Genomic DNA, 27,347 nt, shown 5'->3' on the forward strand with positions numbered 1-27,347 from the left:
TCCTTAAGGTCTAAGATGGTCTTGGGAGATTCTTTGCATTGAATTTAGACGCTTGTCTGTTGGGCCTTGAAGTCTATTTGACGAAAAATATTATTGTTTGCGTACTTCCTAGGACTTGGCTCTAGTTTATTATTCACTGCAACAACATATTGTTACTCCGGGCTGCTCTGCAAGCCTCTACTATCTATAGAAGAGTTCTCAGATTCACCTAGAGATATGAGAAATAATCTTCTAAGTCTCTGTGAGCCATCAGCCTTTCGGAGCCCGTAGAACTCTTCCATCATATTCTGAAGATCTTCATCTGAAGAAACAGATATCAGGGATCATTTCCTGGAAGTTGATACTTGATGGGGTGAGGTTGGTTGCAAATGCTTATGGTTTTCTGCATAAGTTCTTTCCATGACAGATACTAGCTGATGGAGATAATCTGTGTCTCACCACCAAGATACTTCAATTTCCCATCACCTGACCAAATTAGGATTTGAAACATCAGAATTACCATTGGATTCTGTTCTTCTGATTCCAAGAATGCCTGTGAGATCCCCATAGCCCGCATGAAAATTCCGGTAATCCTTACATTCTAGATTCCTCACATGACCACCACATGAAGAACTCCATGGAGAACTCCTCGCCAGTCTGTAACAGAGAAGCTATCGAAGTGCTTGTTTGAAGGTACCTAGGTACCCGCAACTACACGATCGTAATCTTGTGCAAATCTCTATGATCGAAAAAAATCTTGTGCAGATCCTTGACCAAATCTCTGTCCAATCTTCAAGTAAGAAACTGGTCCAAATCCTACCATCTCTTGGATTCCAGAACATATGAACATGGGCTTCTCCAAGGCACGACCAGAACTCTAATGCCTCCAATGAAATTGTTCGATCCATGTAATTTGATTCTACTACCATCAAATTGTCAATCAGATTTAACCACAACTGGCCCACATTGCCCTATAACATTTATTTTTAATTTGGAGGAGCAACTCAATTTTTCAAACGATCAGAACTCGAAGCTATCAATTGGGAGCCATCCGTTAACAAACCGATTCCATATGGTAGACCAAATTACAATTAAACTATTCCGCAATAAAATTTTTAGAAGTATTCATATCTCTATCTCTGCATCTATTAAAAGCATAGAAGAAAGAAAACTCTCCCCTCTTTAGAAGTTCACCAAAATTTTAAAGAAAACCAGAGAAAATAGTATCCCTGCCATGTTATTTCCGATTCTACGAGTTGAATTTTGAAATTTGAATTTTCTGATTCTAGGAGAAAATAGCCTATTTGACAATAAATATTGTCTCCTAGTTTGAAAATTTAAATCTATCTCTTTATATTTCATTTTCTTTAGTATTTTTTTTTGTTTACTTTCTTACCTCTCCGCATAAGAAATCAGCATTAAAGATATGCTCTTTAAATTCATAACAATCAATTGGGCATAGCTCCAATCCAACAGCATGGAACAAAGAATTGGTCGACCAAAATCGAAATTTGCTGCAATGCACAAACGATTCCATGGCAAAAATCCCAACGAACGAAGAGAATAAAAGGGCAATTGGATAATACAATAATGGAAGCATAATTTTGAAATCAAATGTCAAAAGATTCGAGGACAATTAAAGACGGGTTTCTATTCAAGCTAAAAGGAGGAGCTCAAAGCTACCAATACTTTCGAGGGAACGAATGATACCTACGATCGTGTATTGCTCCACTCCTTGGATCAATCGAGCAACCTGGAAAGATCGAATTGGACAGGCGGTGGAGGGAATTTTTTGGATAAGATGTAATTGGGATTCCAAAAATTTTACGGCTTTGTTTTGGGGGTTGGTTACGGGCTTGGATGGGGAGAGGGCTGATGAAATTATATTTGGGGCGTCAGGGGAGGGGCATCATGAGATGAAGCTGGCATCAACAAAGCAGGATGCTGCAACTAGGGGTGCAAATGGGTCGGGTCAGGTCGGATCTTAGGTGATCCCGATCCAATTCGATTTTTTGTTTGGGTCCTAATTTTGAACCTAGACCCAACCCGGTTGAAGATCGGATCGGGTCGGGTCGGATCCGAGTTGGATCCGGGTCCAAGTCGGATCCGATTCAGATCCAAATCGAGTCCATTTTTTTATGCTTTTGAGAAAGAATTTGGGCAAATCTAATTTGGTCATATCATAATTATGAGGTGTTGGGTGACCCATGACTTGAAAGACTTGCAATTGATCTCCAGTCAGAACGGATGACCCATGACTTACTATGTCGGTCAACAAGCCAAATTTCATATCACACTATTTTTTGTCTATATGACTGATTGGATGGAACTTGGTGTCTCCCAGCTCCCCTCTCACGAGGACAAAAAAAATCCCAGACCTTCTTCCAAAATCCAATTCCATTGCAGAAAACTGGCACATGACCCATATTCAGTTCAGTGTAACAGTGTTCCCTCACTTCCTCCCTGCAAAAGTAAAAAAAAGAAAAAACAGAAACCAAAAAACAGAAGGAAAAAAAAAAAGCCAGCTACCGAGACACCAGAGATATCATCAGTGTAATAGATCGAGAGAGAATCATACGTTCCAATAGTGCCACAACCCACACAAAAAAAAAACTTTCTTTTGCTCCCCCCTTCTCTCTCTCTCTCTCTCTCTCTCTCTCTCTCTCTCTCTCTCTCTTCGGGTCCATTCGGGCCGGATCGGGTCCGTTCGGTAAATCCAGATCCGACCCAGAAATTTATTCGGGTCCAATTTTAGGACCCGACCCAGACCCACGGGTCCTAAAATTCGGGTCAGATCGGGTCTCGGGTCGATCCGACCCGACCCATTTGCAGCCTTAGCTGCAAGCTTGTAACCGAAACAATATTACAAAACTGCCCTCCTCCGCTTTGCCTCTCTCAGCATGTGACATGTGCATGGAGTTGCTAGCAAAACCAACGAGCTTCTTATGTGGCTAGCCATTCTGGAGAGATCCTGTGGCTGAAAGAAAGAGAACTACCAGGTGCCCTCTGGTACTTGTTATCTTTTGATTTCTTTGGGTGTATCCGTACCCACTATGTATGATATATACATTCGTTTCAGCATAAAAAAAAATAAATTAGTGAGCCTTTTTGATGAAGCAGATGCAAATCAGAGTTCCTCGATGAATAAAAACCTATCATGCATCTTAATTGTAGAAATGTTCTACAACTGGAGCTGCAAAGGGTTAATAATACAAGCTTCGAGTTCGCCATCTGATTATCTTGTGCGTAGACTCTTAAACAACTTCACCTGCAGCATCTTTAAAGCATAAATTATTTCGGGATATCTAGAACTCCTACTCCACTGCTACAGCGCCCAGGTTTGCTCTTGTCTCATGGAAGCCCCCACCTTCCGGTCATCTCAACGTGAACTTCGATGGTAGTGTGTCTATAAGTCGAGACAGAGGAGGTATAGTTTTGTGATCAAGAATGACAATTCCAAGTTGATTATTACTGAAGGACGATACACCTCTGATATGACAGTTATAGGGGCGGAGCTCAGGGCAGCATAGGAGGGTATTACCTACGCGAGGCGCGTTCTAGGAGCTAACATCATCTTCCTGGAAGGAGACTCTGCTACAGTGATTAATTGGACTCGGGATGAGGACTGGCTGAGCAATGGCCACCCACTCCTCAAGGACATCCACATACTGGTGAGAGATTGTGACTTATTTCTGGCAGCTCAAATATATCGGGAGGCAAATAGGGCTGCAGACTGGATTGCCTCCTTCACTGCTCAACACTCGAGGGAGTTTCGTTGGATATACTTTGTAGCCACCCCTCTACCCTTACACTATTTCATCTCTCTTGATTATGTTGGTTGTACTCACGCTAAAGCAGTGTTAGTAGCCGTTGTACTAAAAAAAAAAAAAATTATTCTCATCAAACTCTGTCGTGCATCGCACATATATTATGCAATGGCTTGGTTCGTCATTGTAACACGGTTGTAATTATTCGCGTCGAGCTTGACGTGCCAATGACATGGTAACGCCTTTTAGGTCAAGCAAGCTAGAGGCATTATTGACGTGAAGATTTAGTGTTCTAAGGATGTATATGTTCTTTTTAAGATGAAAGAAAAGTTGATGATATAAATTTCAAATGACAGCACATACGATGATGGCATAAAGCAAATTCAAATGCGCGTACATAATAAAATCTCAAGGACACCTGATGAATTAAAACAATCCATCATTTAAATAATGAAGGTCATCAGCACTGCCACAGTCGCCACCATTAAACTCTGGTACTCTGGTATGATAATCTTGTTGGAGGAACCGGGAACTGGAGGTGTGGGCGCGGGGGGTGTGGGCGCGGAGGCTGGCGCGGGGGGTGTGGGCGCGGGGGGTGTGGCGGGAGGCTGCAAGCTTGAAAGGACGGTGATGACAAACTTCTGGCCGGATTCACAGTGGTTGGCCTTTCCGCAGATGTACCATCTCCTCCCTGGACTCGAGAGCGGGATTGTATCATTACCAGATTGTAGAGTCTTTAGTGGTGATGTCTTATTGCATGCCCGGAAAGCTGGGCCAGTGACTCCGAGAACGTTGTGATTGTCAGGCGAGTACCTAAAGACTGCAAAATTAAAGAAACGTGCACAGTTTCAAATCCATCCGTTTAATCCCCAATATTTTCTAATCGTTGCAAAGTCTAAAATACTAGCTAACTAGTAAATTCAAAGCTATAGTTTGGCTCGGTGAATCACGTAGACATTGTTTTTCCACCTCATTTAACTATAAAATTTTCACCTCGAGGAAAAGTGAATTTTCCAAAACATATTGGAGCACAACCCGCGTTAGATAATTTTCATCCGATACAGATGCAGGCTTTCCGAGTCAATATACGAAGCTAAACGTGCGTATATACATAGAATGATAACGTATAGCTTGACCATTGGAGAATCGAAGAGGGGAGAGGAGGGTACCTAGCGAGTCGCCGACTACGAACATCTTGCTCTGAACCCAGTCGGTATAGTTCACGCCAAGGTCCCACCCCTGGTCATCTCCTACCACATATTCGGTGGCTCGAGCCATTGCCGGAAGGGTGGCCATGGAAACCGCAGCTACTACAAGGACAGCCAGCATTTGTTTCCGAGCCATTTGAGAGCTCTTTGGTTGTGGTCCGAGGAGCCTAGGCTTATTCCAGTGGGGTTATGAGGATGGAAATGCCACAAGGCGGAGCCATGTATATATATATCTATATGTATGCATATGTAGACGGAGAGAGAGAGAGAGAGAGTTGTCCCGACGCCTTGGCCTTTTTCGAGTTGCGGAAGACGGCACCAAAGCATTGTAACGCGGTAAGCTTCCGAGAATGGCTGTCTTATGAGAAGCAGACAAAACGAACAGCTTGATCGAGGAGGCCTGCGGGGTCTCCAATGCGGGGAGCTTGTCAAATGCAAGGCAGTCTGACATACAATATTGTGCTTGTTGGATCTTGCCGTTTGGATCCGGCTGCCGTATCCTGCACCGTGGAGTAAAAATCGTTAAATAATTGGTGGTGGAGAAGCTTTGTTGGAAAAATTCTTACTATGAACCTTTTTCAACGACAAATTATGAGATCATGTATATATATATATATACGGATATGTACGTAATAATCTCTCTTAATAAAAATATAATTGAAGAAGTATAATTGCTTCATGTTGCATCGCCTGGGAAGCACTAGTTATGGGTGACGCGGACATAAACGAGTGAATGCAATCACGATTTTAATTCGCTGACATCGATGGGACCTCCCTTTTTTTTTCTGCCACATGAGATGGAAGGCGAGAGGCTCCTCTACCATACACCCTTCTCAAACAAATACCCCCGGATGCTCAGCTTCGAGGTTAGAAATATGAGTACATCAACTGAGAACAGGATTGCGTCTATTAGGTTCACAAAATATATAACGAGGTGCATCATAAATCAAAAAATAATTAAATACTGTCATGTCAGATAAATCACTTGCATTATCATTTACTAATGTTAGCTTATATTAAACAAGCATAACAACATGCAGCTATGCCCACTTCGTGGTCGACAGCGACTGATGAATAATTCTGACACGGCGATAGAACACCATCATCACTGATCCCAGCAGATAGAATGTCTTATTTACCCAAAGTTTCACATGGATTTCCCATGTCTGCAGTCTAAACATCAACCTGCAGATAGCATGGAAGCAAAATCATTTTGAGTGTCTGAACGTTTACAGACAGGAGTTCTTTTGAGGACCTCTATATATGTATTGGTCCAAGCTCCAGTACTACCTGCATGAGGACATTAGTAAAAGAAAAGACTTGTGGGAGTACCCAGCTTTATGTGGAGCAGAATGGGAAAATTGCTGATTACCCTGTAATCAATTGCTATCTTAAAGCCAATCATGAGTACGTCAGTTCCATCACCATCTAAATCAGTGCAGAAGGGCCTTTCATAATTTCAGCAATGTCATACTGATACCATCCAACGCCGGCCTTCGGCAAAGAAATGTCAAGGGGGAAAAATAAATAACAAAAAGAGTAATCCTTTCATTTCAACCAATAGAGAAATCAAGCACAAGTTGGCCCTGCTGTTAATAAAAGGCAAAAAAAAGAATTTCCTATAAATATCTGTTTTCATAGTCTGTCACTTTACATTTATCCGATGCTTTATACAATATAAGGGGGGATCATTTGGACATTCTCCTCCCACCACACCCTATATTTGACTGACTGAAAGCTGGAACTTGTCTACAAAAGAATGTTGCCTCACTTGTAAAAGAGACTCTATGGGAGGGGTGAAACTCATTCCACCCCCATTAGCTGCCCCTAGAAAGAATTTTACATATCTAATTCGAAAAAATGGTAATTTTACACACCCAGCAGCCAAGGGAAAATACAAATAGAGAAAAATGAATGGATTTACAGAATTTAGAGAGAAGCAAGAATCTGCAAGAGGAGCCGACTGTGGGAACACAAAAATACTCGAGGATCCACAGCCTCATGTCTGTAAAAATTCGAAGGCTGGGTTCTCGAGAAGCTCCTCTGCTGGTTTGACATCTGAGAAGTCCCTTTCTTTTGCAGAACTTGAGATGTCATCAATTGAGAATGGAATGCTGCATCAGGAGACAGAAGAAGAATACTGATCAAATATCATCCCAAGTTATAGGTTTCAGGCCAATGCACAAATTTATAGATTTTCACAACAATATGATGTATAAAAAAAATCCTGTTCCTGCTACCTGGAGTTATCATCCAGCAAGAAGGAATTGCTATCTGCATCATTAGAATCCTCTGTCATTAAAACCCGCATGCTGGAAAGAACCTGTATTAAGACACGATGAAGGAGCAAGTAATTATTGTTTCCTGAAATAAACTCTCAGATAGGTGCACTATGGCACAAAAATCATCAATGTAGCTTATAAAAATTCAACATGAAAAGGCTATGCTGGTCATCAGAGGTGATTTATTTCTTCGCATTCTATATAGAAATTATTATGCATTTGATTAGTTGGTTAGTATAACGCAGGTTTCGACAACCAAAATTTAAGAAGGTGCAAAAAACTCAGCAGAAATAATGAATGAGCATGGAGAATTGAACATGATTCTTCGTATACTTGAGGATACGTAATAACATTTACATGAGACAGATGAACAATTGTTTGAACTTACACTTGAAGAAACACTTTGCGTGTTGTACTTGTCATCCCAATACTGTGTGCAAATTCTGTAAAGCTGTTGAACACTAAGAATCTGCAGAAAGAAACAATCAGCATGGAAACGTGAACTGCATGACAGAGGCAGAAAGGCACAAACACACATGAAAGGGTGCTCCTGCACATGCATGCATGTGCATGCTAATTCAAACAGACACACACACACACACAATAGAGAGAGAGCAGGTGTTGTTACCGGACAGAGGTCACCGACAATCTCATCATAGGAAATCCTGTACTTCTGAAATATTACCTGCAAATGGAGAACAGATTTAGCAGGTAATGTGAGGAATGGCATGAGGATGCATTTCATCCAATCTTTGTCCTAATTAATTACCTGCTTCAATAATCCTGATAACATTTCAAGAAACATAATTTAACATTTCAATAAACAACTGGTGCCTTTGACATAGTGTTAATTTTCACCAATCCTAGCTTCTTCAGAGTATCAAGTGTGCTAACTCGAGCGTTCAACCAGGGAAGAAACGGTTGGACAAAGGTGTTTTAAAAAAAAGATTAGGATGTGACTTTTTTCTAGAAACAATTTCTTTGGCATCCTAAATAAACCATCAGCACTGCCAGTATTGTTTAATACAGAACTGAAAAGGAAAATAACACTAAGAAAAAAAATTGATGCCACAGTCTATTGATTAGGCAATGCACAGCAGGGTATATGTCAAAAAATTGAGTAGACGCAGTGGGTCTGCTTATTCTGGGTGATCAATATGCTCATCTGCTTTTGGAAAGATTGCTGCATGTTTCACATACATCAAGGGAAATAATAAGCAACGACAACCAAAGTAGGATGCACAATACTTCAGGTTATATCTTACAATCTCTAACAGGAATTCTTTTACTAGCTGGACAATTTATTGATACAAAACAGATAAAAAATGTTAATAATGGAATCATGGTAACTTTAGGCAAAGTTAGGACACTAGTATAGCAAATCTGTAGCAGTGATGCCCAGTAATGAAAGTCCCTAAAAAAATCATGTATTGAACAATTTAGTGATGAAGAATATGCAAAGTAAGAATATATCCTTCTTGGAAATGAGATGGTATTCCTGGCCACAGAAAGGAAATAAGAACTTATATCTGTATACACTGTATCAAGGCGTACAAGACGATCCCAACTATACAGGTTAATTTTCATATGGCTTAGAATTTCAAATAAACTCTACAAATTGATATTCTATGATGCTTCAGATGGTAACACAAATTACATACCAAAAAACCCACAGCTTGCCTTATGTGCTTAAGTTCGTCCCAAGACGATCCAGCATACTGCAAGGTGAGAAATTGTCAGAGATACAGAGCAACCAAAAGTTATTCAGTAACTGTAAATCAAAGATGATTACCTCAGATTTTGCTTGCCCACACCATAACTCCAGATCAGCCAAACCAGCCTTTACATACTCTCCATTGCTAAAGGAGCAACACTCCCGTCGAAGGAGTAGGCTGCAGATTAGCAGCAGCAAAACAATTATAGGCATCGCCTCTATGTAGATGAAAAGATAGATGAATCAAAACAATCACGGACCTGTTGAAAAGTTGTACATTGATGAATGAGAAAATCTGAGTAAACATCTTCTGAATTACAATTGGAGCCACCTGGAAAACCAACAGGTCATTTACAAGTATCTTGTCTATAAATGGTGAAAATTTACCAAGGATGCAAATTTATCAAGGGGGTTAACAGGACAGGCTGGCGAAGCTGCCAAAAGGTGGGCATGGAAGGGTCTCAGATTTTAGGCTGTAGGACCTAAAACCCTGAAACCCAAGAAGTACAAGCCAAGCCCAGATTTAATATTCTGTACAAAACGGACTGGATCTGATTTGAGCCTAGCTCAGCCCTTTCAATAATCCAAACAAAGGTCAAATTCCAGCCTGCTATACTTGGACCACTTTCAGGCTAGGCCAGGCTCAGCAGGCCTAAGATTTCATTCCCAGCCTGACGTCAGGATTAAGCCTGGGCTAGCTCAAAGATTATTTGAACTTTACCAAAGAAACTTACATAGTTTTGTTGCAATGTTTGCAGAAGATTATTGAGGCAATCAATCATGCTCTGCCAGTGGCTACCCTGAGTTTGACTCCCAAATGAACGCCCCGAGCCTCTCAGCGCCCTTGTTCTTGGTGCCTTAATTTTCAAGATCAATTAAATTAGCAATTGAGATGTGAAAGTTAAGGTCACAAATATTCTAATAATCTGAAAGATTACATATAAAGCAAAGCAAGACAATTTTGACAATAAATCCACATAACAAAATCTAGGAAAATTGCATACTAAAAACTAAGTTGTGTTCCAATCCTAAAAGGGGCAAAATACATGATAAGCCACATCTACAAACAGAGAATTCACATTGTTTATTATGGGTTATAATATATAAAATGCTAAGACACCAAAACAAATGTTATGGAAACATCTTAACCATGCCTGGAGTCGTCACAAAATGTTTAGTGACCAATAACATGACCATAAGCTCAGTTGACCATGTTCCAACATATTCAAAGCCCTTTATTGTCCTAATGTGTTGAATGTGTAGGTCATGATCGAGGATGCTAATTGTCGATTTATATGGACACTTATATGGACCAACATGCATTTTGGCACACCAGCTGTGCAATAGGATTGATAATCCTATTGGTAGGGTCACAGGAGAATCCTTAAAACTTACTAATTCAAGCAGATGCATGTTTATAACATATAACATAGCCAATGATATCAAAGAGTAATCTGAATAACAGAACCATTAAAGAGAAAACACTCATTATCTGAAGGCTCAAAACAACAATTAATTCCAATACACTGACCAAGATATTGTCGATTTTTACAAACTATCTTTAAAAGAAACCATACAGCAGGAGTTTAGCCTTTAGAGACAAGCAGTACTGGTTAATGAAAGCAAAATAGCATGCAAACTACCTGAATACATGATGAAAGCAATGAAGACAAATCTTTTTTCGCATTATCACGGATAATTCCATACATCTTCTCCACGTAAGCTGTGAGTTGTTGCTTGAAAAGCAAGGCAGGATACTTGGCCTCAACTTGATGCACAACAACATTCAGTTCATCCACGGGAATATTTGCAGAAGAATGAAATCTCTAGAACATGCCATGATACGAGACACAAATATGTTGTTAAGTCAAAATGCATTATGCATCCAAGATGAAGCATAAATGCAATAGTCAAAATAAGATATCGAAATAGTTGTGACGATTCAGTATTATTATCATTTCAATTTGGAAAATGAAATTTCTTAAAGAAGAAAATCATGACAATCACATACTTGTGTCATCCTCCCAAACAGTGATGTTGGAGGAGGGGGCTTGCGATGCTGAACAGCCCCAGCAGCCTTGAGACTCCGTTGTAGCAGGAATAACAAACTAGATGCATTTGATAGCCAGTAAGCAAGATGATCATTGTTCTCCTCATTCTGCATCAAAGTTCTCATCAGAATGAGATAACAATGGTGAAATTACAGATGCTGGTATCAAAAGCAACTACCCAAATAATAACTAAAGATAGTATCAATATTAAGTTTGTTGATTGAGATCTTCTTTACAAGTTCCATAGCTTTTGCTTGATCATAAACAGCATGCAGAGATAACAGAGGCAACAGACAAAAGAGAAGCCCAAGAAAAACACTGATCGATCACTTGACTCTTTCCAGCTAGTCTTAGAAAACTAATTGTACACCACAAGAGGATCGTGCCTAAATTTTTCCAAGATATTTCTTGGAGATAGATAAAGCCTCCAAACAAGAAAGAGAACTGGCTGGATGGCTGCAAAAAGAAAAGGAGCACTATGGTATATGAATTTCATTGACAGAGTAGCACCAAGGATTGAGTAAAGGGCAAAACATGGGCCACAAATTCTACATGACGTATTACTATCAACAAGTTGTAAAACAGGGATAAAGTTTATGCTATAAAGCATACTTCACAAAGCTAGGTATGACTGGTGCGTCACACATATGACTGATGTCTATACCTGAGTTAGCAATAAGTTAATAATGGGCTTGAAGAGCGAGAGGCCATTAATGAAGGCTCAAGATAGTTGATCCTGTATATGCGGCACAGTGGACCAACTTGAAAATAACAATTAATAGCATTTAAAATAAGTTGACCAAAATCTCCTTTTTTTTTTTTAGTTAAACAGAAAAGATCAGCCAAAAGTTATTAAGCAAATGTTAATTTGCTTCTATTCAAACTCCGTTTTACCTTATTTAGTGCAGTCTTTGGTAATACTTGTTTACGACAACATACATGAAATCTATACCCATCACAATTATGTTATGCCCATTACAATTCCCATCAAGCCTTGCCAAAGTTATTAAGCAGTTTTAAATGCTTCATCGACTTCATCCATCATTCTGTTAACAGTTAGATCTGTTGTCACTGCAAAGATTATTCAAGTTCTCAAATCCTCATTCATGATATTATTGATCCTTTTTCCCCTTTGTTGAACTCTAGACACAAATGTAAGCTCCTCTTATTAATGAGGACACCTCAAGTCAAATTGCTTGCTCATATCATCAGTGAGTTCTCCAATGTTTCGATTACTGCAACTCATATGATTCTTCTAATGGCCTCATTCATTATAGTAGTATGGAATTATAAGAATGACATCATAAATCACGAGATTTAAGTAAAAAAAATCTCAAGTTCAATGCATTTAAATTCCTAGTTTGTTTTCTAGGTAACGACATTTGAGCCCAAGAAACCTTGGTATCATCTGACAACTTGACTTTTTAACCTGGTCTGAGAATTATCTCTCAAAAACATTAAAAAAGATTATCAAGTATTTCGCTCTCAAGAATAATATATGTGTGTATAATTAGGTACAGAGAGGATCATATGAAAGTATTAAAGAAGGGCTAGAAATATTACAATAATATCCAGTGTATTTTTTGGCAAGCCATTTGAGTTTTTTTAAAAAAAAATGGGATCATTTCTGCAGATGGAAGTGATGGATAGCAGTTTAGTTACCTCTGATTCAGAAATCTCAGTTTTTATAGTGAATACCTTTTCAGCAATTGTAGGTTGCACTAATAAAACTTAAGCAGTTGATAAAGCTACAGAATAAATACACATATATAGTTGTCTATAAGCAAGCAGGAGCAACAATCAGCAGGTTTGGTCAAGTTAAGCTCATATAACATTAACAAGGGCCTATGGACCTGACCCAAACCCAACCTGCAGTAAACCTGGCTGACCCATTTAATTAGTTTAGACTCATTTGATTCTGAACTTTTATTGCACCAGTAGACTATTTATTTTTCACACTTTTTTGGATTGTTTATAATTATCTGAAACCGTTTTGCTTATGCCAAATAATCAAAACATGTTTGTACAATTAACAACTTAACATATTAACAAAATATACAGTACAAACCCTTCTCCATCTATTCTTTTGTTAAATTATGAGCCGCTGATCAATATCTAATGGCTCATATCACCCATTAGTCACTACACAAAACTGGGTGCACGTATTAACAATATCATTACATATGTAACCCCCATGACCAACAGAGTTGAGGGGTCTTGACCTGAACCAACCCATTCCATGAAGCCAATGGGCCAGGTTAGGTTGGTTGGAAAATGGGTTCCAGTCAAGACCATCCCTATAAGCAAGTACAAATTGATCTGCTGAGATGGGGAGAAAGTTCAAGAATCCCATCAGTTAATCATAACAGAATAAACAATTAATTAGCATAGAAACATCTAATTACCTCAATTGCAGAACCAATGGTCTGAATTAGACGATCAAAAACACTAGTCTTTTCTGCTTCAAAAGATTTCCAGTGTAGAAGGCATTTGTATATGGTAAGTGCAGCAACTGGTTTTCCTTGACTAAACCCAATATGTTTGTTGACACAATTAATGAGGGCATCAACACACTCCTGAACAAAAAAGATCTACTTGTCAAAATAGATAAACAAAATCATCCACAAGCACAATATGCATGGATAAATGGTTAATTTCTTTCTGAAAATGTGCACATACATGCTGCCTCTCTATATAAGATCTCCTCAACTTAGAATCAGTGTTTGCATAATCCTTAATAGCTGGAGGTGCACTTTGAGGTTCCTGCAGGAACAGATATTCTCATCATGCAGAACTTAAATATAATAATGCTCACAAGAAACAACAGAAGATGATCCAAAAGGCAAAGTACAATGGTGGACAACCTTGGGCTCCACAAGATCATGGTAACCATTCTCCAAATTCTGCAAAAATAGAGACCAAAAGGAATAAGAAGCATAACTAATAATGTAAAGAACTAATGAAGCATTTTCTCAGAACATGTTGGTACATGTTTTGTTGGAGTTGTTGGAATTGACAAATCTTCAGACATGCGTTTTACAGGGGCGTGCAACAAGGATTGCCGTCGGAGAATTTGATCCTCGGACTCCATGTTTGATAGTTTTTCTTTAAGGCTGTTACAAAATAATAATTAGTTGCCAGTTAGACAGTTTTTGCCTGAGCTAGAGACTTTCAAATCAAAAGAATAACATAGGATAAGACATAATAAAGAAGAGGTATTCGTGCATCCAGAAACTTCAGTGGAAAAAAAAAATAAAAGAACCTTCGCATTGCATTGTTCAGGTCAACTATTTTTGACTCAGACTCCATTGCCTTCTTTAACCTTTCCTCACTAATTCTGCTTGTTTCTTCAAACTTCTTCTCAGTTTCATCAATCTTCTTTTCAAGAGAACTCACCAAAGCCTACATAAAGAGTGTCCAATGCTATAATTTCCAAGTACAAACATTTACAACTTGGTGAGACAGAGAGCAGAGAGCAAAATAAATGAAAATCTGACAATCAACAACCTCTTCCCATAAAAGATTGCAGTTGCAAAATAAATGAAAATCTGACAATCAACATCCTTAAAAGTGGAAAAAAAATTAACCTTAAAGAAGAACATGCAGATATCTTGGCTCACCTTAAGTTTCTCATTTTCCTCTCTAAGCTTATCTGTCAAGGTTGTATCAATAACTGGGACCTCTTTAATGACAGGAACTTCCTCAGCAGCTTTTTTGGCAGTCTCGTGCTCCTTTATTAGCAAAGCTTTTGTTTCGTTAAATTTTAGCTGCATCTCCTGCAGTTCAGCTTGCAATTTTGCATTTTCCTGTGTTTTCGCTTCCTCCATGTCAGCCTACAAAGGAAAAGTAATGCATCAATCATCTTGACAATTTAAGAAGACAGAAAGATCACCACATGCATAAAAGTACTCAAATACATGTAGACTCATGATACATAATGAGAATGCCAACCAGCCATCCATACGAGCTGACTACGCTTGATTATTTAAAAGGCGTCCAACTCAGGACACTATTATCAGCAAAATCCGCCGTCTCAGGACCAGACCCCATACCAGTGCCACGCTAGCACTGTGTCAATACAATATGGTATGAGATCTTTTCGGCATACCGAGTGTCGGTACGCCTCTGTACCGAACCGATATAGTACAGTACGCTCCGTATTGTCTAGTTTGAGCCGGTATGGTGAACCATGACTATTAGGACTATGAACTTGGTATTTAGGAAAAACAAGAGATCTTAAACAGTTGTCTCAGGATCATAAAGGGATGCAAGCATGCAAGGCCCTGGCCAAGAATACTCAAAATTTTGAATAGGATCAGCCAAAACAACGTAGAACTCGACCCACTGGCTGGCCCCATTCAATCTATAAAATCATCTCTCAATGTTAGGCAGGAAGACGTGACACCAGTGCAAGAATCTACAACAACTAAGTAGTTTTAAGTAACCATTCTACATGTTCGATCATTTTCTATATGAGCTTGTTTGCTATGCAGGGCATACATGGCAACAATATTGACTAATATTTTCCTTCCAACAATTTGCCATATTCTTATTTGCTCTTTCAATAGTATTCAAAAAGATTCAAGCATCATAAGCTATACAACACTCAGCACAATTTCCAACATCTCAATCTGGACTTGGTAAAATATGCAAAGAATAAATAACAGATATATAAACATGTGAATGACATATTTTACCCTTAGATTCCCCTCTTACTAGAAAATAAATAAATAATTGTATACAATCCTTATTCTTTTCATTTTTTTCAGCAGCAAAAAGATTTTATATGCAAATTAAATCATCAAGCCACGGATCAGAAAATAAAATTTATAGACACTGCACATTATAAGCAATCAATTGGACCAATTCAGCTACCATTTCTCGCAACCAATTCCACAGGTTGTACTGGCGACTTTCAGATGAAAACCACTTCAGGGGAATAACGTCTATAAGTATAAACAATAAGCAGATGAAATTGTTAAATAAAGAGTATCACTGTCTAAGTGTTTACCCTTATGCGTCTCTCGAGCTGTAGGCGCAATGTAAGTTCCTCAACTTGTTTCTCCAACTTATTTTTGGCAGCTTGGAGAGCACCAGTTTCCTTTGCCGCCTGATGATAAAGAGAAGAAAATTAAGCTACCTAGAAGATTAGGTTAAGGCTTAATCCTCACAATATATCATTCCATCTGCCTCTTTAGCAGGAAAAAAAATAAAAATCTCATATATCAATTTACCATCTAAGAACAAGTTTTAATGCTGCAGGCAGTTAAAAATAATATCAAACATGTAAAAAAGAAAGAAAGAGAGAGAGAAAGAAATGCAAAGTAATGGTGATATAATCTGCATAGAAAATCTAGTGTTGCAAACTTCCAAAAGGATTATTAAATACTCAAAGAAAGGTATTGAGCCCTTTGTAAAAAATTAACACACTAAATGCTATTTAAAAGGAGCTGTAACATTGGCAAAAGAAAGTTTACCATTTTAAGTTTTCGTAGCTCTCTTCTAGCAAGCTTCCCTCTCCAAGCACATTGAGTAGTAATTGCAGCTTTTTTTATCCTTGAATAATGTAAGCGTTCCAAGTATCGGCGGCATTGACTCTAAAATAGGAATATGATTAAAGGTGAAAAGTAAGAGAAAGTCTTGAAATCTTCTTTCAATGACAGAAAGTTAGAATAGAATAAAAGATTAATAGAAAGAAACAGAAGTGTCCACTTGAATGTATATGCTCCATAAACTCGAGATGCAAATAAGGAATCGTGTTCTTATAAAAACAAGGCATCAAGAATTAATGTATCAAGGCAGAATATATCAATTTTCAGTTCTCACTCCAATTCATCAATCAGCACAAAAGCCAAAGTATAAATATCATAATTGTCTCTTCTTATCCTCATATATTTATTATAGTGTACAAAAAAAAATGCATGTGTATGTCTTCATATACTTGCATGTGGTCATAGCATACACGTATATTGTCATGGCAGTGTTGTAGCAGCAAAATCTGTGGTGTTCCTATGAATGTATTGGTATTAATTCATTATTTTCTGTTTTACCTGAATAATAACCGCAGCCCTCCTCTCCTGCCTGAAATGAAGCTCCTTACGAGCAGCCATCCCACGCAAACCAGCCTGAATCATAATAGATGCAGAAGACAAATCCTGGTAAGCTTTTCTTGCAAGATGCATACGGAAACATGTCTGAATCCTCAGAGAAGCAAATTGTCTTCGCATGGCTTCAAAGCGTTGCCTTGCAAGTTGTCCTTCAAGGAGAACAGGGGGAAAAAATAGGATCAGATTAAAATAAATCATGCATATATCAATCAGCAACAACCGCTGATTCTATCACTGAATAATATCAATAAAAACTGGTCAGTTTTGAATAATATCAATGTTAATCAATAATTATGCATATCCAGAAATTACCTCTGCACATAGCTTGAATCTGTACAGCTGATTTTTGCACTAAAATGAATTTTTTACGAGCCAAGTATGACCGGACTTTCCTCTGAATTATGTTAGCAGATCTTCCTAACACTTCGTTCCTACGAGCATCAAGTTCAGCCATCTGACCAGCCCGAAGAAACACCTTTGTTTTCCCTATCTGGAAGTATGAAGTTATGAAGTAGATAAATCTTGCCATTACATGAAATAAGACAATCCACCAAGCATACATGCACACAGGGGGGGAAAATACCAACACAAGTATAGAAAAGTATGACAGTTTAAAAGTACATACAACTAAGGATAACCATCGACATAGAGATCAGATTTTTTTTAAGACCCACTAGTAACTTAAGATCATGGGAAAATAAAAATTTCAACAATTTAGATGACTGGATGTTATGTTAGCTAATTTTACCTAAAACAATATAATTTTCTTTCATTTGTTTATGAATTGTCATACTTTGATAACCTTATTTTAACGAAATTTAGTAAAAGATTGTATATTATGAAATGGGGCATAAGAAATAGATTGCCTCTTCACCATTTCCTTGAGTCCTAAAAGATCACTGAAGCACACCTCGACTAGTTGAGACATTATTTAGGAATGAAATGTAAATGAGTAATGAGATCTTGTTCTAGTTTTAACTTCTAGTAATCCACCTAATAGAAAGAGGCTGAGCATCATATTAAGCAAATGTCAACCCAAGTGAAAAGAGAGGTAGGCATCGGTGCCAGGTTTTGAACCCAAGAATGGCTGTGTGTGTGTTACAAGAAAAAGAGAGATGAAAAGTGTGAGGATAACGAAGGCTCAGGTCATCAGATCAGATACTGTAGGCCATAAATCAAGTTAACAGATCAAAGAGTTCAGAAGCTGATCATCTGTTGCAGTCAAGCAATCCCACAGAGCAACAAATATTTCCATATCTGGTTACTACATAATGCTTGAGACTTGGGAGTTAAGGCTGAATTACACAATTTATGGCTCCTCCTACACATGGTATCGAGCATATACTTTAGTTTATTACCATGTTTTGATTAAAGTCGGCACAATTATTATTTTTAGTATAACCAATAAGCTACTTTCAAATCCACAAGGACCACAACCATAAGGTTGCAAAATTATTTGTAAAAGGGATGTCATTTTACTTGAAATTATTTTTGACAAAAGTGGGTCAAAAAAATGACTCGGATGGTTCTCGAAACTCCTGTAACTGTTGGCTACTTGTAGAGGGCAAAGAAAAAAAAAAAAGAATGTGATTGAGGTGTATTTTATCTTGTAGTCCCAAGTACCTGATAGCCTTTGAGATCCACCTTTTCTAGCAACCTCCTTGAAGCAGTGGCCTCATCACAACTGCCATAAGAAAAATTAGATAGAAATATGAACCTAAGCAAATCTAAAAATGTTTAACGAAGCTTCTCTAAGAAACACTCTACCTCCCATCCAGAATATCTGGTGCAAGAATGCCAAAACGATCCATGAACTCATAAAATGCCCTCCTAGTTGGAAACCCAGCACAGCTTATCCTGATTGCCTCCATCACTCCCTAAGGCAGAAGGTGTAGATCATCATACAGCTGTTAGAATTTGAAATAAATGCAGAATAACAACAATTAAAAATGATAATAGTAATCATAACAATAATAGCAGCAGCAGCAACAACAACAATTTAAAGCTAATAGAAAATCCTTACCCCACACCTAAGCTGCTGCAGAACGTTATTATTCTCGAAAATCGCTGGCTTCAGAAGATTATTTGGTTTAACACAGCGAATGTAGTGTGGCTCAGTGGCATTCAGAGTTTCTAGAAGAGCTTGTAGTTGTTGCTGCATAATTACAGGAGATCTCATGTATCAAACCATCAAAAAAGCACAGGACATAGCACATACTGAATTGAGAGAATATTGTTGTACCTTAAACCTTGAGCCTATTGATGAAAACTTTGAAGATTTAGATGAATCCTCAGAAAGCGGTGGAAATAGGCCGGAGACAAAAGAACACTTGGAAGCATTCAAGAGTGCCTGATGCTCAGCAACAACATAATCCTTGTTCTTATCTAAGAACAACTGTGTCTGATATGTGACCTGAATAATGAAAAGAGGCTTTCTTTAACTTTTGTATTGTACAATTACTGCTTACGTAACAAAGAAAGTATTGGATAGGGAAGACAGTATGAACAAGAAGTACTCACATCACCAGCATAGTGGGAAATGGTGAAATCAGAGGGTGACAATTTTGGCTTGCTGAAGCGTTTGTGGTTCTTAAAAGACTGATACAACTTCTGAGCAAATGTTTCGTGCGTTGATCTTGGCAACATACTGCACAAAAAAAAAAGTCCTCTCACTATCTTGCCCAATCAAATGCTGACTGGAATTTAAATCTACATTCTCTAAGGATACAAAACAACAAAACAGAAAATAAATGTGATGGTATGCCCACATACCATGCCTCGTCCAGAAGGGCAATGATCCCACCTGGTTTCTGGAAGTGAATAATGAAGTGTTAGTATAAGTAAACCTTATAAACATGCTTAAAATACCAAACAACATAGTCAGTATTCATAATCCATATACAAAATTTGTGGGAAATGAAATTGTGAACCAACAACTCTAGAAGTATTTGCAGTTGGTCCTACTGGAACCTACTTGGCGCTCGAACTTACAATGTTGTAACATTATTTAAGCCTTATGGAAATATTGCTTTAACATTCCCTAAATCTCTATTCAACTTCTCACAAATTAAGATATTCTACAGGAACCAAAACTGCAGAGTAAATTCAATTTGGTAAATTTCGATAAGGAAGAAATTGACAATAATAACATTAGGAATCCTTGTCAAAGGCAACTGGTCTATTGAGTGAAACCAACTCTCCACCATCATATTTCGTTCCACTCCAAATCTCAAAAATAAACCATAGAAATACAATCAGACCCACAGTTCAAAGCTTGGTTTTGTTTACAGTTTCAGCCAGACCATATACGATGCAACTTCAGCAATTTCAGCAGTTTCTGCACAGGTTTCACTTATGAAAAAGAAAATTAAAAAAGAAAATGAAGAAGAAAATGGAAGATAATAAACTAGAAATCATTTTGAAGTATATTATATTGTTTTGGGACATCAAACATATATTTTAATGGTTTCTAACGAAAATAAATACTTTATATAAGTAAAATGTTGGACAATTACCTTTACTATGTAATTTATCACTTTAATGTTTGATCACAGGTTTATAGTTTGATGGCATTTTAACATTTGACAATCTAAGTTGTAAGATGGCCAAACTTACATCAAAAAAATTACTTTCATTTCCTTAATTTCATCAGATAAGGTCTAATGCTTCAAATTTCTCAAAATTCATCAGATGCATGGCTTCCATTATACATGCGTGGTTTCCATCTCATTTTTTACCTATTACTTCTAACAAAAAGGTAGTTAGGATAAACCTTTTCAATGAGATCAAGAACATCCTGATTATCAACGAACTCAATATAACTCCAACTGATTTCTTCTTTCGTATATTCTTCCTGCTCCATTTTAAAAACATGCTGTATGAAACAAAACAATGAGTCAAAAGCCATATACTAAGTAGAATAATAATTATCATCATATAGTAGATAAGTTGGAGAATTACACAATTAGTTTTTGTCAAACCTGATTAAAATGTTGTTGCAGTTTTTCATTTGTCAGATTGATGCAGAACTGCTCAAAGCTGCAAAGAACAAAAATATTATAATATAGACCCTACAATTATGCACATGACAATGTCAATGATTAGAGTGTGACCAATTCATGTTAAAACGATACAATAGCAGCAATAAGCGGGCACACTTCTGCATGAAAAATAATTCATACATGGCCAAAAACTTTGACAAGCTTAAGAAGGAATTGCAATTTCCAAGAAAGCTTCCCTCGACAGTAAGCTATAAGGCTATGCATACACCAGAATTTATTTTTAAAAGGCTCAAAAAAGAGTCATATACGCTTTTTTGAAGTCTGCCAAAGTGAAATTCCTTGCAAATTATAAATAGATATTCAAATAGCATAAACTACTCTGTCCGCATATTCCATGCCAAATGCATGCAGACAACCACACATGCCTCTGCATTTTTGAAAGCAGAAAGTGTTAATGCTTCCTAGCTGGCCTCAGAAGATATCCCTCAAGTCTCCAACATTTGTTTGATTTCATTGGTCATTGACGATTCTCAGTGGTGTCTATTGTTATCTTCTACACAAAAATACTATTCTAATTTCCTAGATATTTTCCTTCTAAAAGAATATCCGGAAAAAAAAATCATGAGGTTCTTCATCAAACTCAAAATCTTACCAACCAAGAATCTCAAAATACGCTAAGGTAGTCAAAGACATCTTTCTATATAAGCTATAAAGCATGAAGAATCATTTATTCAGTCAAATAATGTCAATAAACTGAAGAAGTCAGAAGAAACCTTTATGCAGAATAATCTAGGCAGTTCATAGCAAGACGTTCATACATGACAACACAAAAGCATACCGGTTAAGCACCTGTTTGTCTTGAAACTTTCAAAGCCATATATATCTAGCACTCCAATTAAATTCTTTGAATCAGGATCCTGACCAATTGAATTGTTGATCTTATTCACAATCCTGCAATTAAAAGTATATACATTACTCAGAGGCAATTCGACAGAGCAATTTCAGAAGTCATAACTAAACAAGGTTTTTAACTCATTAGAGAGAGGGTAGTTGGGGGAAGAACCCTAAAAAGTTCATCAAAGAAATTGGATGGACACCTACCAATCAAACAGCTGTGAATATACGATCTTTGCCAAGGCATCTCGACTAAGAGCTGCAGCTTCTGGGTCAAGGTTTTTTATTATTTGTTCATCACGGGTTACAATGATACGCTGACATAAAGAATCCTCAAGGGCCTTTGCATCACACCTGTAGGAAGTTCCATTAAGGTTTTTTCTTAGGAACATGTGCACCCAATATGATCTTAGAAAGCAAAAGATCTTCTAGGAAATGGTGCTTACATAAAAAGCTCAGCAGCAGTTCTTAAATGGAACCACGATTTTTCATCTTTTGGCTCAGATGAATCTGTTTCTTTTCCCTCTGCAAATTCAATATTACCTAAGTGGAGAACAGCAGCTACAACCCGGAATATTGCATCCTAAATGAAGAAAAAGTCACATCACATAAAAGCACAAGCTGCAGGTAGCTCAAACGATCAATGGTAACAGGCACTGAAGATTTCTTCCCTGAAGTCAGCAGTAAAATAAAAAATTCTACCTGTTCATCAGAACTGATTCCAATAATATCCATCGCCTTTCTAGTTTCCAGATATTCTTTAGAATCATCTACGCCAGCAAGCTCAAAGCAGTTGGACTGGTTAAGATAGTGAAATGTTCTAGGATTTCCCAATTTATATTTCTCAATGTCCTGACAGGCAATCCATATATGTGTTAATAGTCTAGATGGATGATTTAACCCTTTATAGCAACTAAAATAGAGTTCGCAAAAGCTCAATGTTTCAAGTAAAATTAAGAAAAGCAAAAACTAATAATAACTATAACACACATGTAGGCTGCCTATTCGATTACATTTTGTAATATATCATGCAGACATTGGTCTAGCCTGCTCTAGAGGCAAATCATATATATCATCCATAAAAAATTTGACAAGTAAATTAGGTCCAAAAGAATGTGTTCTGATAAATGTGCCACTTTGGTATTAACAGTTCCTCACATGTAATATTAAAGATATAGGAACTCAACAACTATTCATTAAGCGTCGCTGTCAGCATAGTTATTTCCACCTGTTATCTAGTTATTCTTCATCTTTTTCCCACTAGAACTAAAGAAACAATGTATCATAACTTGACTTGTCTACATCTTCTCCCTCTATCAGAGACCTGTTCGCTCTCTCTCTCTCTCTCTCTCTCTCTCTCTCTCTCTCTGAACTTTTATTCTTTCACAGCAGCATTTTAAGTCAGAAGGAAATGAGTGATGATATGGAGGATGGCATTATGGTTGACACATGAGACCATCCAGTCCTTTCCATCAGCAAATTTTTGAAATATCAATTTCTACTTAACAGTCCTATATACTCAAGTATGTTGTAAGTATGAAGGTCAAGGCTAGAATATCAACTAATATCTAGTTTCTCTGCAAGCAGCATTCTAAAGTCCAGAAACAAACAACTGATGTAAGCGTATTGGGGCCCAATTTTCTTAATCTCAGAGGACAAATGCATTGATTGAGGGTTTCTCAGCTCACTGATTATGACTGCCACAACCCCCTACAGGTCATGAAATCTAGATTTAATATTTTCCCAATCAAGTGCGTTGCACTTTACAGCTTGCATCGTGCATATGGCCCTTCTCTTCCCAAAACCTTGAATCAAAAGCATTAGGCTCAATTTATGTCAGATATCCAGACTTCAAACATACTTTACATCCATAAGGCACATGGATCTAGGCTGCTATACACTAGCTATTTATATACCACTAGATCTAAGAATCAACATAGTTTGCAAGGCCCAGAAACCGAATATATTACACGCTGCAACCTCCCCACACACCCCACTCCACCCCCACCCCCCTCTCCCAACCTCCTTTGAAGGTCAAGCAGTGGTGCAAACCCTACAAGACCTTTGTTGTCCCTAAAACAAGGTTTCTAAGATTCGATCAAACTCATAAATCGCGAACATATGAATCATAAATCCACATTGCATCTCCACTCTTTACCTTCAAGGATCTCAGTTTCAGGAATGATGAGTTGGGGCCCATGGACCTCATGTAATAATCTACTTGGTGTGTCTCATATTGTATCTAATGGTTCATACTTAGGTCATGACCTTCAAAGATGATGAATGATCTCATATCCGCTGCATAAATAAGCTTAGAGAATAGGACGTCAAGTGACAATCTACAAACTGATACTTCTGTGTCATGCCACATGGCTTCCTTCCTTAAAAGGTAGTTGCAAGTGCCGTGTACAAATGCTACAAAGTACGGCAATTCCATAGGCATTGCTATAACCAACCCATCCCATGGTATTTTCCATGGAGCATGTATAATATATGATACAAATATGAGTAAAACAAATATTGTATATGAGTAAAACAAAGGAGCATGAAAACAGTTAAAATCTGATAATCAATACCCCCGGTGGTGCAGCACAAAGCATGTAGAAACAGTGATAATTCCTCTCAGGATCAGATACTTGGCAGACACGAGATCTTTCAAGAAGGTAAGTTCTGATGGCAGCTCCTGAAATCCTCCCCCTCTGATCAAATTGGATCTCAACAAACTTGCCGAAACGACTATGCACACAACACATCAATCAATATAGCAATCAAGCAATTTAAAGCATGCACGGTATATAACTTTTATAAGAAAGAATTAAAAATCATGGTAATAGTTCCCCACCTTGAGTTATTATTTCTGACTGTCTTTGCATTGCCAAATGCTTCAAGAACAGGATTGGACTGCATAGGATGATTCAATATACTCAAGATAAGGTGTATGCAAGAATAAAAGGAGAAGAAAAAAAAAACATTTTCAAAGAAAAGAAATTTTTTAAACAGAACCAATGTACTTGAAATCCTGACACCCTGCTCAGATACAAGACAAGAAATCAACAACAATATCACCTGAAGCACTTGTTTCTCAACCGTCCGGCCTTCAGCTGCAGCTCTCCCTCCCACGTAAGCAAGATAACGCATAAGCATTTTGGTGCTTTCTGTTTTACCTGCTCCACTTTCTCCACTTACTAATATCGATTGGCTTACGCCCTCGTTTCTCATCAACCTGCATTATGAATGACTCTTGTGTTGAAAAAATAGAGGCATTTCAGAGCTTCAAGTATGTCTAACAGGAATTTGGGAAGTACCGGTATGCAGCATCTGCAACAGCAAAGGGATGGGGGGCCAGCTCACCAAAAGTTGCCCCTTTGTATTGTTCCATCATGTGGCTATCATAGAGATGGGGCAGTTTGCGGAAAGGATTGACAGCAATCAATATACTTCCAGTATAAGTCTGATCATAAATTAGAATGATTAGCCACTGCCTACTTCAGAATGCCAAAAAAACTGAATGGACACAACTGCCTAAAATAAATAAGAAACATTATAATAAATGCAACCATGCACCATACAAGAATATGTATAGTGCAAATGAAATACTAATCCATCCTAAAACCTATGAAGTGACTTACATAGATTTCATTGATGTCATATCTACATCTTAAGTTCTGCAGAACCCCTGGTTCATGCAAATAGGCAAGTTTTGTCATGTCATCAACTCCGCAAGGTGGTGCTTCAGGATCCTTAGGATGGTTACCAGAAGCTTTAACGGTGACCTGCAACAAAAGGAACAGAGTCTCCATTTTTAATTTCTATAAGCCAACAGAAACAAATAATGATCCTATGAAACAACACAAGAGCACAAAAAAGCCTTCCTGGATTGGTCCTAGATATTTTTAATTGTAAACGAACATGAACAAGCATGTAACCAAGAACAATAGCATTTGAAGCATATCTCCATCAAAGACAAAATGGCTAAAGCAAACTAAGTGTGTGTCCACAGGCATAAAGCCCAAAATTGAACTGTAGACGGCAAAGTGTGCGACATAAAATAGTCAATAAGAAGCACTCACCGTCTTCCCCGAAGTACAGCTTACTGTTATTTCATCACCCTTGACCTCCAAGACTTCCCCATCTATCCAAGCCACATTGGTGTCCTGGACCCAAACCTGAGATCCTACTGTGATATTGACTGAGGTCGCCTGCCAAGCATAAGGTCATAACGGGGTTAGAACTTTAGACAGCACGCATTTCTCTATGAAATGGGAAGCTTAGCGAAGCACCATTAATCCGGTCACAATGCAGAAAAGTAATTTGGACATCCATAGACTAGTGATTACCGAAAGTACTAAAAAAGACAAAACATCGGCGATATAGGGAGCAGAATATAATGCAAAGACTACAAGCAAGTTATCGGACCCATCAGGATTGGATTTTTCAGTTGATTGAAGACTCCCACCAGCCAATCGCTGAAATTTACAACTTCAAATAAAGTCCTTACAGAATTCTCCATTCGAGTTAGTTACATCAATGTGGGTGTTAGTTTAATATACAAAAGGAAAAGATTGCCCCATTTCAGATAGTTTGCGGTTCTAGATGTCATCTTGGGTTTATTAACCCGATCAGAAAGGGGTACGAAACATAATTAGAATTCCGGACTAACCAAGAATCCAAGAAATCAATAAAAAAAAGTCAAGAATCAGCGATCCCGAGTTCAAGGAATTCCGTACCATTCCAGATCTCGACAGGGTAAGAGACTCGAGAAGCTCCTCGATCCGATCCTTTCAAAGAGGTTCCAAAACCGTAGCAAAGAATCCAACGAAAAGAATCCAGCAAAACCAACAATTTTAACGACGATACGAGAATTCCAGCTCCGCCTTGGATCCGCCACGTCCTTTATGTTTACAAGGAACCGTTTTTTATCTCCTCGGACCGTATCTTCCTCTCCCTAGCTCTACCTGTATCCCTCTACACCTAGCGGCCGAGATCAGCTCCGGCGTTCCAATGCCTAGGGCTAAACTAGGGCAAAGAACTCCCCCCTCTCCCTCCCCTTCTCCTCTGTTTCCGCTTCCCCTTCCTGGATGCCACGGGAGGCGTCGCCGAGAGCGAAGAGAGGGGGATTTAGAGGTGGGGAAGAGGAGAGAGAAGCACTTCTTTTTCTTCTTTCGCCGCTGCGGTCGCCTCAGGAGAACCCCTTCCCGCTGCTCCGACCTCTCCCGCTTTCTCGCCCCCCGGCTTCGTTTCCTTCTGGGCTGTCGCTTCGCGTTCATCCGAGAAGTGGACAGACACGGAAACGGTATTTAATATTTTAGAAAATTATGTTGATTTCCCAATATGCCCCCCAACT

General features: G+C 38.2%; 2 protein-coding genes across 3 annotated transcripts; both read right to left on the reverse strand.

Annotated features, from left to right (window-relative positions):
• Nucleotides 1-4,096: 4,096 nt before the first annotated feature.
• On the reverse strand, nt 4,097-6,479 carry LOC103714900 (blue copper protein 1a-like). Its single transcript, XM_008802363.4, has 2 exons — nt 4,916-6,479; nt 4,097-4,566 (listed from the first exon to the last, which is right to left on the reverse strand). The coding sequence occupies exons 1-2, from the start codon at nt 5,088-5,090 to the stop codon at nt 4,190-4,192; spliced, it is 552 nt and encodes a 183-aa protein (XP_008800585.2). The 5' UTR covers nt 5,091-6,479; the 3' UTR covers nt 4,097-4,189.
• Nucleotides 6,480-6,550: 71 nt separating this feature from the next.
• LOC103714901 (myosin-6-like) lies at nt 6,551-27,265 on the reverse strand. Of its 2 annotated transcripts, none has more exons than XM_008802365.4 (39): nt 26,731-27,265; nt 26,074-26,202; nt 25,633-25,776; nt 25,309-25,454; nt 25,070-25,226; nt 24,846-24,904; nt 24,580-24,739; nt 22,706-22,855; nt 22,450-22,586; nt 22,211-22,357; nt 21,959-22,060; nt 21,089-21,146; nt 20,881-20,982; nt 19,881-19,918; nt 19,629-19,755; nt 19,351-19,521; nt 19,132-19,263; nt 18,876-18,985; nt 18,732-18,792; nt 17,421-17,598; nt 17,052-17,257; nt 16,479-16,598; nt 16,013-16,111; nt 14,622-14,834; nt 14,264-14,403; nt 13,991-14,114; nt 13,866-13,904; nt 13,681-13,764; nt 13,407-13,577; nt 10,962-11,108; nt 10,594-10,776; nt 9,685-9,807; nt 9,211-9,281; nt 9,029-9,128; nt 8,898-8,954; nt 7,865-7,921; nt 7,625-7,705; nt 7,195-7,277; nt 6,551-7,068 (listed from the first exon to the last, which is right to left on the reverse strand). In XM_008802365.4, the coding sequence occupies exons 1-39, from the start codon at nt 26,731-26,733 to the stop codon at nt 6,954-6,956; spliced, it is 4,524 nt and encodes a 1,507-aa protein (XP_008800587.2). In that variant the 5' UTR covers nt 26,734-27,265; the 3' UTR covers nt 6,551-6,953. The 2 variants fall into 2 exon arrangements, with proteins under 2 accessions (XP_008800587.2, XP_008800586.2); XM_008802364.4 differs by having other exon boundaries at nt 13,863-13,904.
• Nucleotides 27,266-27,347: the final 82 nt, after the last annotated feature.

This window comes from Phoenix dactylifera, chromosome 17 (assembly GCF_009389715.1).
Source record: "Phoenix dactylifera cultivar Barhee BC4 chromosome 17, palm_55x_up_171113_PBpolish2nd_filt_p, whole genome shotgun sequence".
Classification (NCBI taxonomy): domain Eukaryota; kingdom Viridiplantae; phylum Streptophyta; class Magnoliopsida; order Arecales; family Arecaceae; genus Phoenix; species Phoenix dactylifera.

What these genes read in the sequence shown, in the direction of transcription:
- LOC103714900 (XM_008802363.4), bottom strand. Translation starts at nt 5,090, where the DNA reads ATGGCTCGGAAACAAATGCTGGCTGTCCTTGTAGTAGCTGCGGTTTCC. An exon ending in CGTAGTCGGCGACTCGCTAG is followed by an intron (nt 4,567 to 4,915) that starts GTACCCTCCTCT and finishes TTAATTTTGCAG; the next exon opens with TCTTTAGGTACTCGCCTGAC.
- LOC103714901 (XM_008802364.4), bottom strand. An exon ending in GAAAGTTTCAAGACAAACAG is followed by an intron (nt 21,147 to 21,958) that starts GTGCTTAACCGG and finishes TGTTCTTTGCAG; the next exon opens with CTTTGAGCAGTTCTGCATCA. An exon ending in CCAGATATTCTGGATGGGAG is followed by an intron (nt 18,793 to 18,875) that starts GTAGAGTGTTTC and finishes TTCTTATGGCAG; the next exon opens with TTGTGATGAGGCCACTGCTT.